The sequence below is a fragment of the Gossypium raimondii genome, chromosome 11, assembly GCF_025698545.1.
Source record: "Gossypium raimondii isolate GPD5lz chromosome 11, ASM2569854v1, whole genome shotgun sequence".
NCBI lineage: Eukaryota > Viridiplantae > Streptophyta > Magnoliopsida > Malvales > Malvaceae > Gossypium > Gossypium raimondii.
The window spans coordinates 10,188,286-10,201,167 of NC_068575.1; the positions used below are offsets into that span (position 1 = coordinate 10,188,286).

At 31.3% G+C, this 12,882-nt stretch overlaps 2 protein-coding genes across 2 annotated transcripts; both read right to left on the reverse strand.

Annotated features, from left to right (window-relative positions):
* Positions 1-2,510: 2,510 nt before the first annotated feature.
* On the reverse strand, positions 2,511-5,258 carry LOC105804722 (guanosine deaminase). Its single transcript, XM_012637427.2, has 5 exons — positions 5,096-5,258; positions 4,657-4,716; positions 3,497-3,687; positions 2,910-3,014; positions 2,511-2,744 (listed from the first exon to the last, which is right to left on the reverse strand). Exons 1-5 carry the CDS (start codon positions 5,109-5,111, stop codon positions 2,556-2,558), a joined length of 561 nt encoding a protein of 186 aa, XP_012492881.1. The 5' UTR covers positions 5,112-5,258; the 3' UTR covers positions 2,511-2,555.
* A 3,814-nt stretch (positions 5,259-9,072) lies between these two features.
* Positions 9,073-11,390, reverse strand: LOC105804720 (40S ribosomal protein S24-1). The gene is made up of 5 exons (XM_012637426.2): positions 11,219-11,390; positions 10,760-10,801; positions 10,483-10,653; positions 9,431-9,517; positions 9,073-9,316 (listed from the first exon to the last, which is right to left on the reverse strand). The coding sequence occupies exons 1-5, from the start codon at positions 11,288-11,290 to the stop codon at positions 9,284-9,286; spliced, it is 405 nt and encodes a 134-aa protein (XP_012492880.1). The 5' UTR covers positions 11,291-11,390; the 3' UTR covers positions 9,073-9,283.
* Between the last annotated feature and the right edge of the window lie 1,492 nt (positions 11,391-12,882).

Here is a 12,882-nt window from a genome sequence, read left to right on the forward strand (position 1 = left end):
AGGGTGTCTAATTAATAGTTATTTTGTGGATTGAATGTAAATAAGGTTAATATTGGTTTGGTATATATATACATGTGTTTGTGTTTGAAGTTTTATTTTGGCATGTTAATTTGGTGTTTAAGTGCTCATAAGCTAACTAAAATGAATTAAATTAGATATGTTTATAATTTGGACTTGAATGATATTTTGATGATATAATTTGATGATATAATTGTGGTACCAATGAGGGTACATTGGTTAGGCACCTAGGATGATTGTTTTGACATGTTTTGGATGTGTTTGATCGTGTTTTGAATTGATTAAATGAATGGTTTTTGAGTTGATTATTTCCCAAGCTTGCAGGGACTGGTAAACTTGTTGTTTAAGGTACATTTTGAGTCCACACGGCCAGACACACGAGCGTGTGACTAGACCGTGTGAGACACACGGCTAACACATGGGCGTGTGGTTTGGTCGTGTGTCCCTTGCAACTTTAAAATTTTAAAATAGAATGCTTAGGTATTTTCACACGGGCAGAGGCACGGGCGTGTGTCCCATGTTTCTTTGAAAATTTTTGATGTTTTCGAAAAAATTTCGAAAATTTTTTTGTCCAAGCTTGTCGGGAATGGTAAACTTGTTGTCTAAGGTACATTTTGAGTCCACACAGCCAAACACAAGGGCGTGTGAGACATATGGCTAGCATACGGCCATGTGAACCCTGCAGCTTTGAAAATTTTTATTATTTTTCGAAAAATTCTCTGAGTTTCCAAATTAGTCCCAACTTGTTTTTAACACATAATTTGGGCCTTGAGGGCTCGAATAAGGGACAATATGTATGAGTTTGATTGGTTTTGACTTGAATACTATATGATATGAAATGCATTGAAATTATGTTTGTTTGATCGGTAAGACTCCAAAACCCTATTCCGGCGACGGGTGTGGGTTAGGGGTGTTACAAAATCTATTGAGAAATATAGGTATGGAATAAATTGATCAAAATAGAAAGATGCATCTCAAGTACAATTAAATTCGTGGAGTTTTTGGACCAGTAGTCCAAATATCTAAAGGTATAAAGCCAGTGAGGGTGCAATTGAAGTAGTTTTGCAAAAGCGGAATAAAAATATGAAGTTTTTTGCTAAGTCCTGGCATTTATTATGAAAAGATGTAATATTCTTTTGTGTTGATGCAATAACCTTTAGATATATTATTAAATTGACAATTCATAAAAGATTTAACTTGCGTCTAATAGTTATTGTTACAACCTTTTATGAATTACTATGTAGTAAAGTTTATATTAAAATCCTTGAAGGATTTAGGATGCTAGAAGCATATTGAAATTCTCGAGAAATTGTTCATTTATATAAATTGAAATAATTTGAACATATACGGTAAATTTGACTTAGTGAATAGTAGTTGAAGGAGAATTATAAAATGATCCAAAATACCTATTTACATTTTATAAAAGAATCATGATTAAAGTTTGTTATGATTATTGTTGAATCTCTGAAGAGATCAAAATATATTTCCTCAAAATTTCCTCACTCATAACTTTTAAAAGAATAGTAATATAAATGCTTAGCAAATACATTCAAATAGTCATTTGAAAAACTAGAATTTAAGATTGAATACGTAGAATATGAGAAAATATGTGATGTTTTCATGAGAGGGAGTAAATACACGTTGCACTCTTTTTCCCTTAATCAAAGTTGTCTCATTAGGTTTTCCTAGTAAGGTTTTTAATGATGCAGCATATTATGCGTATTATAGATTGTGCACTTTTTTTCCTTCATTAGGTTTTTATCCCACAGGGTTTTCCTAATAAGGTTTAACGAGGCACATTATCTACCAATTGAAATCCAAGGTGAAGGTGTTATGAACATCTTATTAAGTGAATGTCCATCATGATCAAGATAAAGTTTTAATGTACTTTAAATTGTAATAGTTATTAGAATTAAATCTCTACTTCTTTTATACTTTTTACGCTTATAAATAGAGACTATTTATTTTTTATTTTCTCCATCTCTTTATTTTATAACAATATTCAAATTATTCATGCAATTATTTATGCATATTAAAATTTTGATTGATTCACATTTACGTAAAAATACCAAGTAACATTTAACACCTAAAAATGCTAATCAACAAAAAGATCGTACTGATAAAAATAATAAAACCTTGGGCATTCAACTAAAGCATTGATGAGATTAAACTTAATTTTAACGAATTTCAGTTTCAGTAACTTTAAATGCTGCCTTTTAGAGTAATATAATAATAGAAACTAAGACAGGCTCTCCCTCTCCCCAACCCAAAGTGCCTCCAAATGTGGCTTAGTCATAGCCTTGGGCCCACCAGCTAGACTGCCACTTACTTTTGGGGACTAGACCAGACCAGACCACCATTGATGGGACAATTAGGCTTGGAATGGCCGTTCTTTCGGTCTCGTATCTTAATCATTATACTTATAGGGTTTTTTTATTTTATGAAATCAAACAATGCGTTACTTATTATTGATAACTTCAAAGAGGGGGCAGTTTTAACATAAACTTCAAACTGTGTTTCTAGTAATGAAAGAGAAATTAATACAAGGTGAACTTTTCCTTGGTCTTCTCAAATACTTGTTCTGCAATGACAGCACCTGTTCCATCGGCTTGCTTGATCTCCAGGTTAGCCTTCTGGTAAAACCCAGTACCTCTCAATGCATCCGCAATGAAATCATCAAATCCTATTGCTATGGCTGCCTCTGCTTTCGCTCCATAAACCAGCCTCTGCTTTCCCATTACAAAATAAACACATGTCACCATTTCGGTTTCATATAGCCACTCTTAAGAAGTGAAATCCAACATGTCCGGGGTTGAAATCTCAACATATGCAACCCTGAGTTAATGACAAAGATTATATACGTTAAGAAATAGTAAGGTTTGGCATCGGACCTTGATTCTCGACAGATGGATAGCACCGAAGCACATTGGGCAAGGCTCGCATGAAGCATATATTTCACAGTCCGAGAGCTCAATTTGATTCAGCTTCTTGCATGCCTGACATAGTATGTTATGTTCCAAGCATTAGTAAATAGAAAACATGGATTTCTCATACATTTATATGAGAACCTAAGAATCATTATATGCTAATTCTAGCAGGCACCGATGAGAATCGAGCTGAATTAGTCTTATTTCCACACTATATTTAACGTACGTGTAAAATTATTGACTATCACATGACTGCTAGAAATACAGCAAACTCTTGTCATCAAACAAAATAAAGCCATAACAATTGCAAATAAATCATAGAATGATGCCGAAAAACCCCACAAAGGAAAGCTACTGTATATTTATATGTAAATCTTCCATTCAAGCTATCATATTTTCTTACAATCAACAAACAAAAAATAAAGCTTTTCGTAACATTTCATGGTTTTCAGGAATTGGAACTGTTTCAATCATTTCAAGTAAACATATGGACAGGATCGATAAATTTGATTAAACTGTTTTGTTGGTTTGTTTAGTTCTTTTGATCTGACCTCTCTAATAGCAGTAACCTCTGCATGTGCAGTAGGGTCAGTGTTTCTCAAAACCATGTTGTGACAACTCACAACGACTTCGTCATTGCGAACGACAACTGCACCAAACGGCCCTCCATCTTTACATTCAACCCCTTTATACGCTTCTCCAATTGCTTGTGTTAAGAATTTGTGATCTCTATCCCGTACAGCTGGTTGAACAATAAACAGAAACAAGAGCATTTTCATAACCATCTAACAAACATTACGCATGATGGTTCTCTGAAGATATCCACATCGTTAATCAAGTATCTTTGAATCATTCACTCCCTGTTGTCCGAAACCCGTCTTTAATACTTATGACATATTGATTAACACGGCATATCCAAGCAATAATGACAACCCTCACTATGATCCATAACTTGTGATAACTAAAAAACCTACTATTGGATAACACACCTATGCCATCCAGACTCTTTGTTTTTCTCGAACCCATGGCTAACACCTATGTGCAATACATATCTAGATATGGATATGAACTCATCCTCAAGTCCCGGTAACATAGATCAAAACAGCATATCCAAGCAACATACCAGATCATCAATACTGATAACCATCACCATGATCCATAAACTCAGACATAGATTCTTTATTTTTCCCAAACCTGTGTCCAACACCTATGTACGACACATACCCGGACATTGATATGCGGTCATCCTCAAATCCAGGTAACATAAATTAACACGGAATATCTAAGCAGTATACCACATCATCAATGATAACCATCAGTATGATCCATAAACTGTGACACAGCTAAAAGCCATCGCATAACACCTATGTTATTTCTACTTTTCGTTTTTCCTAAACCCGAGTCTAACACCTATGTCCGACATATGTTCAGACTCGCCCCAGGTAACATAGATTAACACAGCATATCCAAGCAATATACCAGATCATAAACATCAGTCTGATCTATAAACTGTGACAGCTAAAAAAATAAACTATAAGATATGTGTATTGAAGGAAGTAAATCTCCATTACTATACTAAAACAATAGGCAAAATTCAATGAATGAAAAGAATATCTTGAATCTAACGAAATAATTCTAATGGTAGCAACTATGAAGAGGCCATTTAATATTAGCTTTTTAACATTACATCCTATGAAAAGTTGACAATTACCTTCTTGATGACCAGGAAACGCAGAGGCAACGGAAATGGTTCCTTCTTTAGCTTCCAACACTGTTTTTTTTTTAAATAAAAATAAAAAGAAACATTAATATTACAATTAATTATTCACAAAATAAGATTGAAATTTGAGACACATAATATTCTTCAAATGCATGCATAAAACCTAAAAACTATAATTTAAAACAAATTGTGGAAAAAGTGAGTTCCTTTTTTACTTCCAGGCATTCACAAATTCAATTGATCTGTCTAATACTAAAACTAGAAATGCAAAGCAAAGTGGAAAAATTCAGTTATCTCAGATTCTGGAAAAGTAACAATGAAATTTTCATGAAAGATGAAAAAGAAAAAGAGAAGAAAGGATTAAAGATCAAGAAAACAAAATCTTAAAAAATATAAAAACAAAAAACAAAACCCAGAAAGAAAAGCATACCCTTTGCCTCTTCCATGAACAGAGAAGAAAATTGAAAAGCTGGGTTAATGAAAGGCAAATGGGGGTAGTCAACAGAAAATGGGAAAAAGAGAAGATAAAATGTGAGAGAGAAAGATAGGAGAACCAGCAAGGCTTGTTCACGTAATTATATAGGAATGTATATTTATATGTAATATATATTATTAAATATTAAATAAGACTCATGGAGGAGAAAATTAAAAATAAAGAGTTACATAGGAAAGGGAAAAGGAAAATTCCAAGTTGCAGAAAAAACACATGCAATATAATAAAAGACAAATGGGAATCTCTTTCTTATTTTGAGGCTGATTCAGTTTATTTGTTTTCCTTTCAATGCACCTTTTTTTGAAAAAAATATACTTTTTCTTATATGGTTTTTTTTTTTTTTCTGAAAGCACTTATAGGAGTCTCTAGAGTTGTTTGTGATGGGTTATTTTTAGGCTGTTCTCAACCACTAACTTCTTTTTGAACTATTTCTATTTTGTTTTAAGGTCAAATCTAAAAGCTAAAATAAATATATTAAAAAGTTTTAAATTATTTTATTTTTACTGTATTTACATAAATATTAATTTATTAATTTATAAGTTGTAGGATCGATTTAATTTGTATCATGTTTTCAAAATTATAAAAATGAAGTAAATATATGGAAGAATTTTAAAATTTGTAGGTAATTTCACAAGGGTTTTAATTTCCACCAAAATTTGTAGGAGCTGTTGAATATGTTGGATAATTTCAAAATTTGAGAATAATTCCACTTAAAAGAGGTAATTTTTAAAATTCTTCATAATTTTATTTTACTTAGTACATATGGTCTCATTCAAAGATAGAAAAGTAAACTTCAAAAATCGTGTTTTTAATCATTTAATATATATTTTAAAATTTTGTTTTATTAAAACTATATGTATTTTTACAACTATACTTATATTTATATTGAACCTTTTGTATTATTTATTTTTAAAATTTTTAAAATTTCAATAACTTAATTTTTCTAAAACAAGCCTCTCAATAACTTAATTCTAAAATTCTTAAACATTTTAAAATTTCAATTACATACACTCTTAAATTAGAGGATAACATACACTTAAGCACATTAAAATTTATGTCCTCTTACATGTTGTGATAGCAACAATATCGATTCGATTTAATTTAAATGAAATATTTGATTTATGTTAATATAAGAAAATCTTAAACTATTAATTTTGGTTAATTTATTATTTATCTTTAAAATTTACAAGTCATTCCATATAAATTGTTGGGTTTTTTATAATATTAGAAATATAAATATTAATTTCTAACAATTTAAAAGCTAGTAGAAAAATGAAGCATATAATTAAACCGATAAAAAAAAAGGAGAGCTTATCTAAATAAAATCGTACAGTCTTAACAACATTTTCATTATTTTATTTTTGCTAAAAAGATATGATTCTCTTAATTCTTGTTTAGAAAGAAACCAAACTCTTTTTTAGAGCCAATAATACAAATGTTTTATCTCTTAATCAAATCTATATTTATCGCTTTATCTTCATATTATTTGGAATGTGACTCGTATTTATTAGACGTTTTGTAGGTATTTAAAAAGGCGTTAATGATTTATCAAATAATAGGTAGAATAGAGGCAACGTCGCGATGAAATCCCAAACAAACGTGATGGCGTCATCGTGACAAGCATGCATGGGACGTCACAACATCATGGCGATTCTCCAAGTTGTGCAATCACGTTTTAAACTTCAAGTAGAACTGCTATTCTAGGGATATTTTAGTATGATTAAAACACTAATCTAAGCCTATTTAAATGGGTCATAAGGTGACAATATGTAGTCACATATGAGTTTCATAGTAATTATGGTTAGAATTTTGTTCTCGTATTAAGACTTTATCTTTGGGATTTGAGATTGTACGTTTAGGTTTATTTTCTCCATATTGTATTCTCATTTGTTTACTCGTTTAGTGAAAAGCCGAAGCCTCATTTGTCGGTAATTTTTATCCTCTTTGTAAGAATTTTCTACGTAAATATTTGTGTGTTTGGTCTTTTTTATTTTATTTATTCATTGCTTATACGGGTCGATTTCCAACCCACATCAACATAATAACAAGAGATTTTTTTGAATACAATTTTTTAATTATTGAAGTGAAAAGTACTACGTAATTAAATAGGGTAGAATCTACATATTGGTAGTAAAATAAAGTATTAATTGGTGTTTAAAGTTAAGTGATAATTATTAATTTTACGGTGATTTCAGAATGTGATTTCCAGATGAGAACCGACCAAAACGTGATCACACAATACATTAGAATAAATTAATAAAAGCAAAAGATAGATGGCCAAACCGAAGGCGTGAAGTCAAACATGGCATTCTATCATTTACCCACGTTCTACCAATTATTAAATTTAAATCATTATTCTTTTTCTTTTCCATGTAAAATAATAATAAATTCAACTTGGAAGCAATATCGGATTCAATTAAGTGAAAAAATTGACTTAATTGAGTTGACAACTCCTATTTTATTAACCTAACTCGATTCAAAAATCTTTTTGAATCAAACCGATAGACTTAAAATTCAAGTCAAGTCGAATTAAGTGAATTTGTTCAAGTTTTAAATTAAAAAAATTGAACATGTCAAATTAAAATATTATTACAGTACAATAATTACATGTTAGAGTACATAAATTTAAAGCCGTATTTATTAGAAAATATTTGTCAAAGAAAAACAAGAAAAAATACAATAAACTTAAATTATTAATTAAGTTATTTAGGTCACAAAATTATTATTTTATAAACAGAATTAAAATTTTAACTTCCCTTATATACGACCAAAAGGATTTTCATACTAATATATTATTTAAATTGTAAAATTCAACTCGAATTGACTCAAAAAAAATTAAGTAGCTCTTTCCATTTTTATGCGCATATGCCAATGTTGACATGTTGAATGATAAAATTGTTCATATATGTATTAAAATATGTTATATTACTAAATATTAAAAAATTAACATATGTATGACAAGATTGTTCTTTGCTCCCACGAAACATGGTGGAAAGCTGGAAGAGTTCCAACAATATAAGGAAACGCCCATACTGATTGGCCTTTAGGTTGAACAAACTAGAAAGTCGTTTTAAAATAAAATTGTAAATGGACATTAACACTTAAATCTAATCCTACAAGCTAAATATTTCCCCCTACGAATATGATTCTGTCGAATTTCAATATTAAACACATTGACCCCTCTATATTTCAAAACTTATCGACTAAAAACAATTATTGCTTTCCTTAAATAATTTTGATATATTTGATCCTGATACTTAAAACCCAAAAACAATATACATAAAAGAACTTTATAAAAATAAATAAAATGCATATTCTTTAAGAGCTAAATTTATTATACCAATTAAACTTGCGTAAATTTGGCAAAAATATTAATATAAAGATTAATTGTACATAGATGTTAACATTCGAAATTGACAGATTAAATTGCTCAAACTTTTTGAGAGACCAAATTGATTAATAAATTTGGGAGGGAGGGACTGAAAAGATAATTCCACAAAGTAATTTTCATTAGCATTACCAATTTAACATCCACAAAAAATAACATCTTTGGGCGTCGTTGAAGTAGACTCTCACCTCTTGTAGCCTTTGTAGGGCTGAACCATGGCTGCTGAAAAGCAAGAGCACCTGGTGTGGCTTTGAAGAGCACAAAGTGGTTCGAACCCAAAACACTACTTGAACTAGCATCCCATGACCTGCTCTATATCCTAGAAGTTGTGGGTTCATTTCATGCCTTACTTTTCAACACCATAAATTTCCGCATGCACTCACTTTTCAGCAAGCCATAAATCTCACTCTTCAACAACTTCAAGAGGCACCCATAGGTTCTCTTCAACACAACGGCACCCAATGAAAACAAATCTTAATTTGTGTGATCTTTCACATCATCAAATAATTACTCCAAAAAAAGAATATGATCTAAAAATTTCAAAATTCTGCACTGCAAGAGTACTCAAATTAGAACAATCAGATAATACAACATCAAAATCCACTTTCGAAAACAAAATGGTAAATCAGGTTCAAGGACACCTAAACACTTGAGGCGAGGCTAGTAAACAAAAGCTGTTGAAAAAGACTGACCCTAAGATAGACATAGATTTCACCTTTTCTTTCATCCCTTTTAGCTCACTTCTTCTTTGCTGCTTCACTGGCCTTGGTCTATAAAACAAGCAAAATGGTCAGAAAATTGACCTCATCGATCATCAAATTTTTCTGAAGTGAAATCAGTTCCAGGTAAACTAACATAAGAACAAAGAAACAATTTAATCTTACCTTCTTTACTCCACGGATCTTCTTAGCCCTGTTCTTCCTTTCCTTCATTTGCTTCCTTGATTTCTCCACCTTGGTGTCGAGTCCATTCTGAAATAGCAACACAAATAATTAGTGTCTTGCATTGTGCCTTTGATGCCCTTAAAAGAAACCAATTCAAAAGGAATTAATAACAATGAAAAGACAATAAGTATGTGATAGGGAATCAAAAGAAAATAACTGCAAGAAAACCCAGAAGGTAAAGTAACATTACATACTTATGTTGACATAAAGATGAAAGCCCTGGTTCAATGCCTTGCATAACTATGTTGCTTGGACTAAGGAGTGAGTATCAAATACAAAGTATATTCAATTTTTTTATAAATTTGAAGGACTTTGGAAGGTCATGCCTTCATATCCATATTCAAGTATGTGTCAGATATAGGAGTGAAAAGTCAAAGCAGCATAGTCACATACTACATTATAGGGTAATTTAACTATCATACAAATCTCAACCCTTTAATTCCATCACGTTATATCACTGAACTCCTATTATTAATATATTAGATTACTTATGCAAACTCAATTAAATAATTTTAATTTAAAAGCCATCTTAACATGCATAAGTAACTTATTCTCTAAACAAAACCAACTTCCGGATTTTATGCTTTTCCACATGTTCTTTCAGCCAACATTTACATGAGAATTAGTACAACTTAATTTATTAATAATAGAAATTCAATGATGCAATTTGATGAAATTTAATGCTTATGACCTACACTGACGTAAATGCTACAATAAGTAACCTAAAATGCAAGTCACCCCCAATCGTGTCTTCTTCATAACCATGCAGTACTCAAGTACAAATTATAACAAAGGCTCTACTTCCAAATCCATCTTGTTACTTTTAAAAGGTAACATTGCTTCCGTGCTCACTAGTATCACAACATTGCTTTTTTGAGAATACCAAAAACAAAACTATGTGGAGAAAAATACTTCAGTATGCAGTTACTAATAAAACAGACACACCACTAAAAAATCCAGAGGAAATGTAAATACAACACATCAGAAATTACCCTGATCAGTCTGTATTTGGGCTCATACTTCTTTGCGTTCTCGACAGAATCATATATCAAACCAAATCCAGTAGATTTACCACCTCCAAAATGAGTCCTGAACTTGAACACAAAGATCGAATTTGGGTCCTTCACCTCATACATTCTAGCAAGCTTCTCCTTCAACTCCGCCTAACAATACAGGATCGACAAATCAAAGATATGTTAACACAAGCAGTCCAAATTTCTGGAAGTTAAGACAATAAAACAATGTTATTGAGAAGCATTAAACATTTACCTTAGAAACATTGGGCCTCCCAGGATGCAAAATATCAATGATCTACAAAAGAAATGAATAACAAGTTTCAACTTCCAAGTTAATAATTTCAAACAGATATAAGCTCATCTGACTTTCAGTTTCCCAAAAAAGCAATTTTACCTTATTGCAGGCTTCATAGTTTTTAAGAACAAAAAAAGTCACTTGTTTTCAAATGACAAATCAAGGAAAGACCTAAATTAAGCATCCTACAAGAAAACTAACAAAAAACAAATACTTATTTTCTCTCATTTTCTTCTATTTTCTTCTATTTTCTTTCTTTGATCAGATCTACAGCCGAACTAAACCTTACTGAAAGCAAGTAATGGAAAATAATGTGAAAGATTACGAAAGAAAAAAGCTCCGAGCCTTAAAATTTAACGTTGCCCATTGTTTGGTTAACGAGGAAATGAGCGGGAAAAAAATGGAAATGGAGCTTACGAATTGTTTCCTGGAAAGGAGCCTGTTCGTCATGAACTTCCTTGTCCTAATAGTCACTGCCTTGTCCGCCATGGTTAAGCAAATATCTTCCTCTTTTCTTGGTTTTGGCGCAGTGGAAGCACCAAAAGTTACAAACAGCGGCAGTAGCTCAAGGAGAGAGAATAGCAATAGCGAAAAAACAAGTTTTTATAGGGTTTCCAATGGAATCGACTTAACACTGATTAGGGTTTATTTTAGGTTTTGAATTTGGGCTTTTTTAGTTTTTGCATCTTGGGTTTTAAATGGGGCTTCCCTTTTTTAACGTTAAGTTCTATAACTGGCTATAGTAAATACTTGAGTTTGCTCTTAAAAGGGTTAATTCTGCCTCGTTATCCTTTCACTCTTCAAAGTTTTAAAACTTTAATCCTTCTGCTTTTAATTTTAAGAATTTAGTCCTTTTTTATCTTATTTAAAAATTAAATTGCATTCGGTATGACACTGTTAATAAACTTTTGTTAATTTTGAATATTAGGTATTTTAAAATTTAAATGTTTGATTTAAAATTAAAGTACAATTATAACTTATATTCAAAATTTTAGAAATTAAATTTAAAATCAAATAAATAAAGGGACTAAATTCTATGGTTAAAAGCAAAGAGACTAATTTTTAAAAATCTAAATAGTATAGGGATTGGAAGAAAAATTAGACCCTTGTAAAATTTATTTAACCCTAAATCTAGTTGAAATTTTTCATGAACTTTTTCAACCATTTTACAAATAAAGGCTCATTTCTAACTTTATTTACGGAAATGGGCCACTTTTTTATTATTTACCGGAATGGGCCAAAAACTACAAAACGTGTCCACGTAGGAGCGTTTTAGGAGGAAATTCCAGCAAAATGCGTTCCTGAGGGAGCGATTTTGCCATGTCAGCACAAAACGAGCTGACGTGGCAAAATCGATCTCTCAGGGACGCGTTTTAGCCCGTGTTTTTTTTTCACACAAAATTTCTTCCAAATTTCTCAAAAAAGCTCTTAAATTTCTCCCTAAATTGCTCAAAGCTCTCTTTAATTAATTATTTCCTTTAAATTGTTTTCTAAATTAGTATTATTTTTTTATAATTTCAAAAATATTTGATCGTGTTAGCAATGGTCGGGAAATTAATTCATCTCGATCATAAACATATCTCCGTCGAACAAATGAAAATGGTAAGGGTTAATTTTAATTTTTGAATATTATTTAATGTTTTTTTATTTATGTAATTTTAATTAATTTATATTTTATAATTTTTTATAACAGTCTGTAGATCAGGTTTTACAATATTATATTCGTAATATGTCTAGTTATCCATCACTGTTGTTAGAAAATTACTTGAGGGAAGCGGGTTTTTGGCACGTGGCCAATATAGGTCAGGGATACAAGTTGGACCCGAAACTTATTAGCGCGTTAATAGAGAGGTGGAGACCCGAGACGCACACATTCCATCTTCTATGCGGAGAGTGTACCATCACTTTGGAGGACGTGCAGTTACAATTGAGATTGTCGGTGGATGGGTCTGTACTCACCGGGTCCGTTTAATCTACTGATTGGGAAGTCATATGCTACGATCTTTTGGGTGAGATTCTAGATAATATTTACGAAGGTCGGATCTATATGGGCTAGTTACGAGACACATTTCTGGAGCCGG

What these genes read in the sequence shown, in the direction of transcription:
- LOC105804722 (XM_012637427.2), bottom strand. An exon ending in GTTTCCTGGTCATCAAGAAG is followed by an intron (nt 3,688 to 4,656) that starts GTAATTGTCAAC and finishes TTGTTCAACCAG; the next exon opens with CTGTACGGGATAGAGATCAC. An exon ending in TCCATCTGTCGAGAATCAAG is followed by an intron (nt 2,745 to 2,909) that starts GTCCGATGCCAA and finishes ATGGGAAAGCAG; the next exon opens with AGGCTGGTTTATGGAGCGAA.
- LOC105804720 (XM_012637426.2), bottom strand. Translation starts at nt 11,290, where the DNA reads ATGGCGGACAAGGCAGTGACTATTAGGACAAGGAAGTTCATGACGAAC. An exon ending in GGAGGCCCAATGTTTCTAAG is followed by an intron (nt 10,654 to 10,759) that starts GTAAATGTTTAA and finishes CTGTATTGTTAG; the next exon opens with GCGGAGTTGAAGGAGAAGCT. An exon ending in AGATCCGTGGAGTAAAGAAG is followed by an intron (nt 9,317 to 9,430) that starts GTAAGATTAAAT and finishes CTTGTTTTATAG; the next exon opens with ACCAAGGCCAGTGAAGCAGC.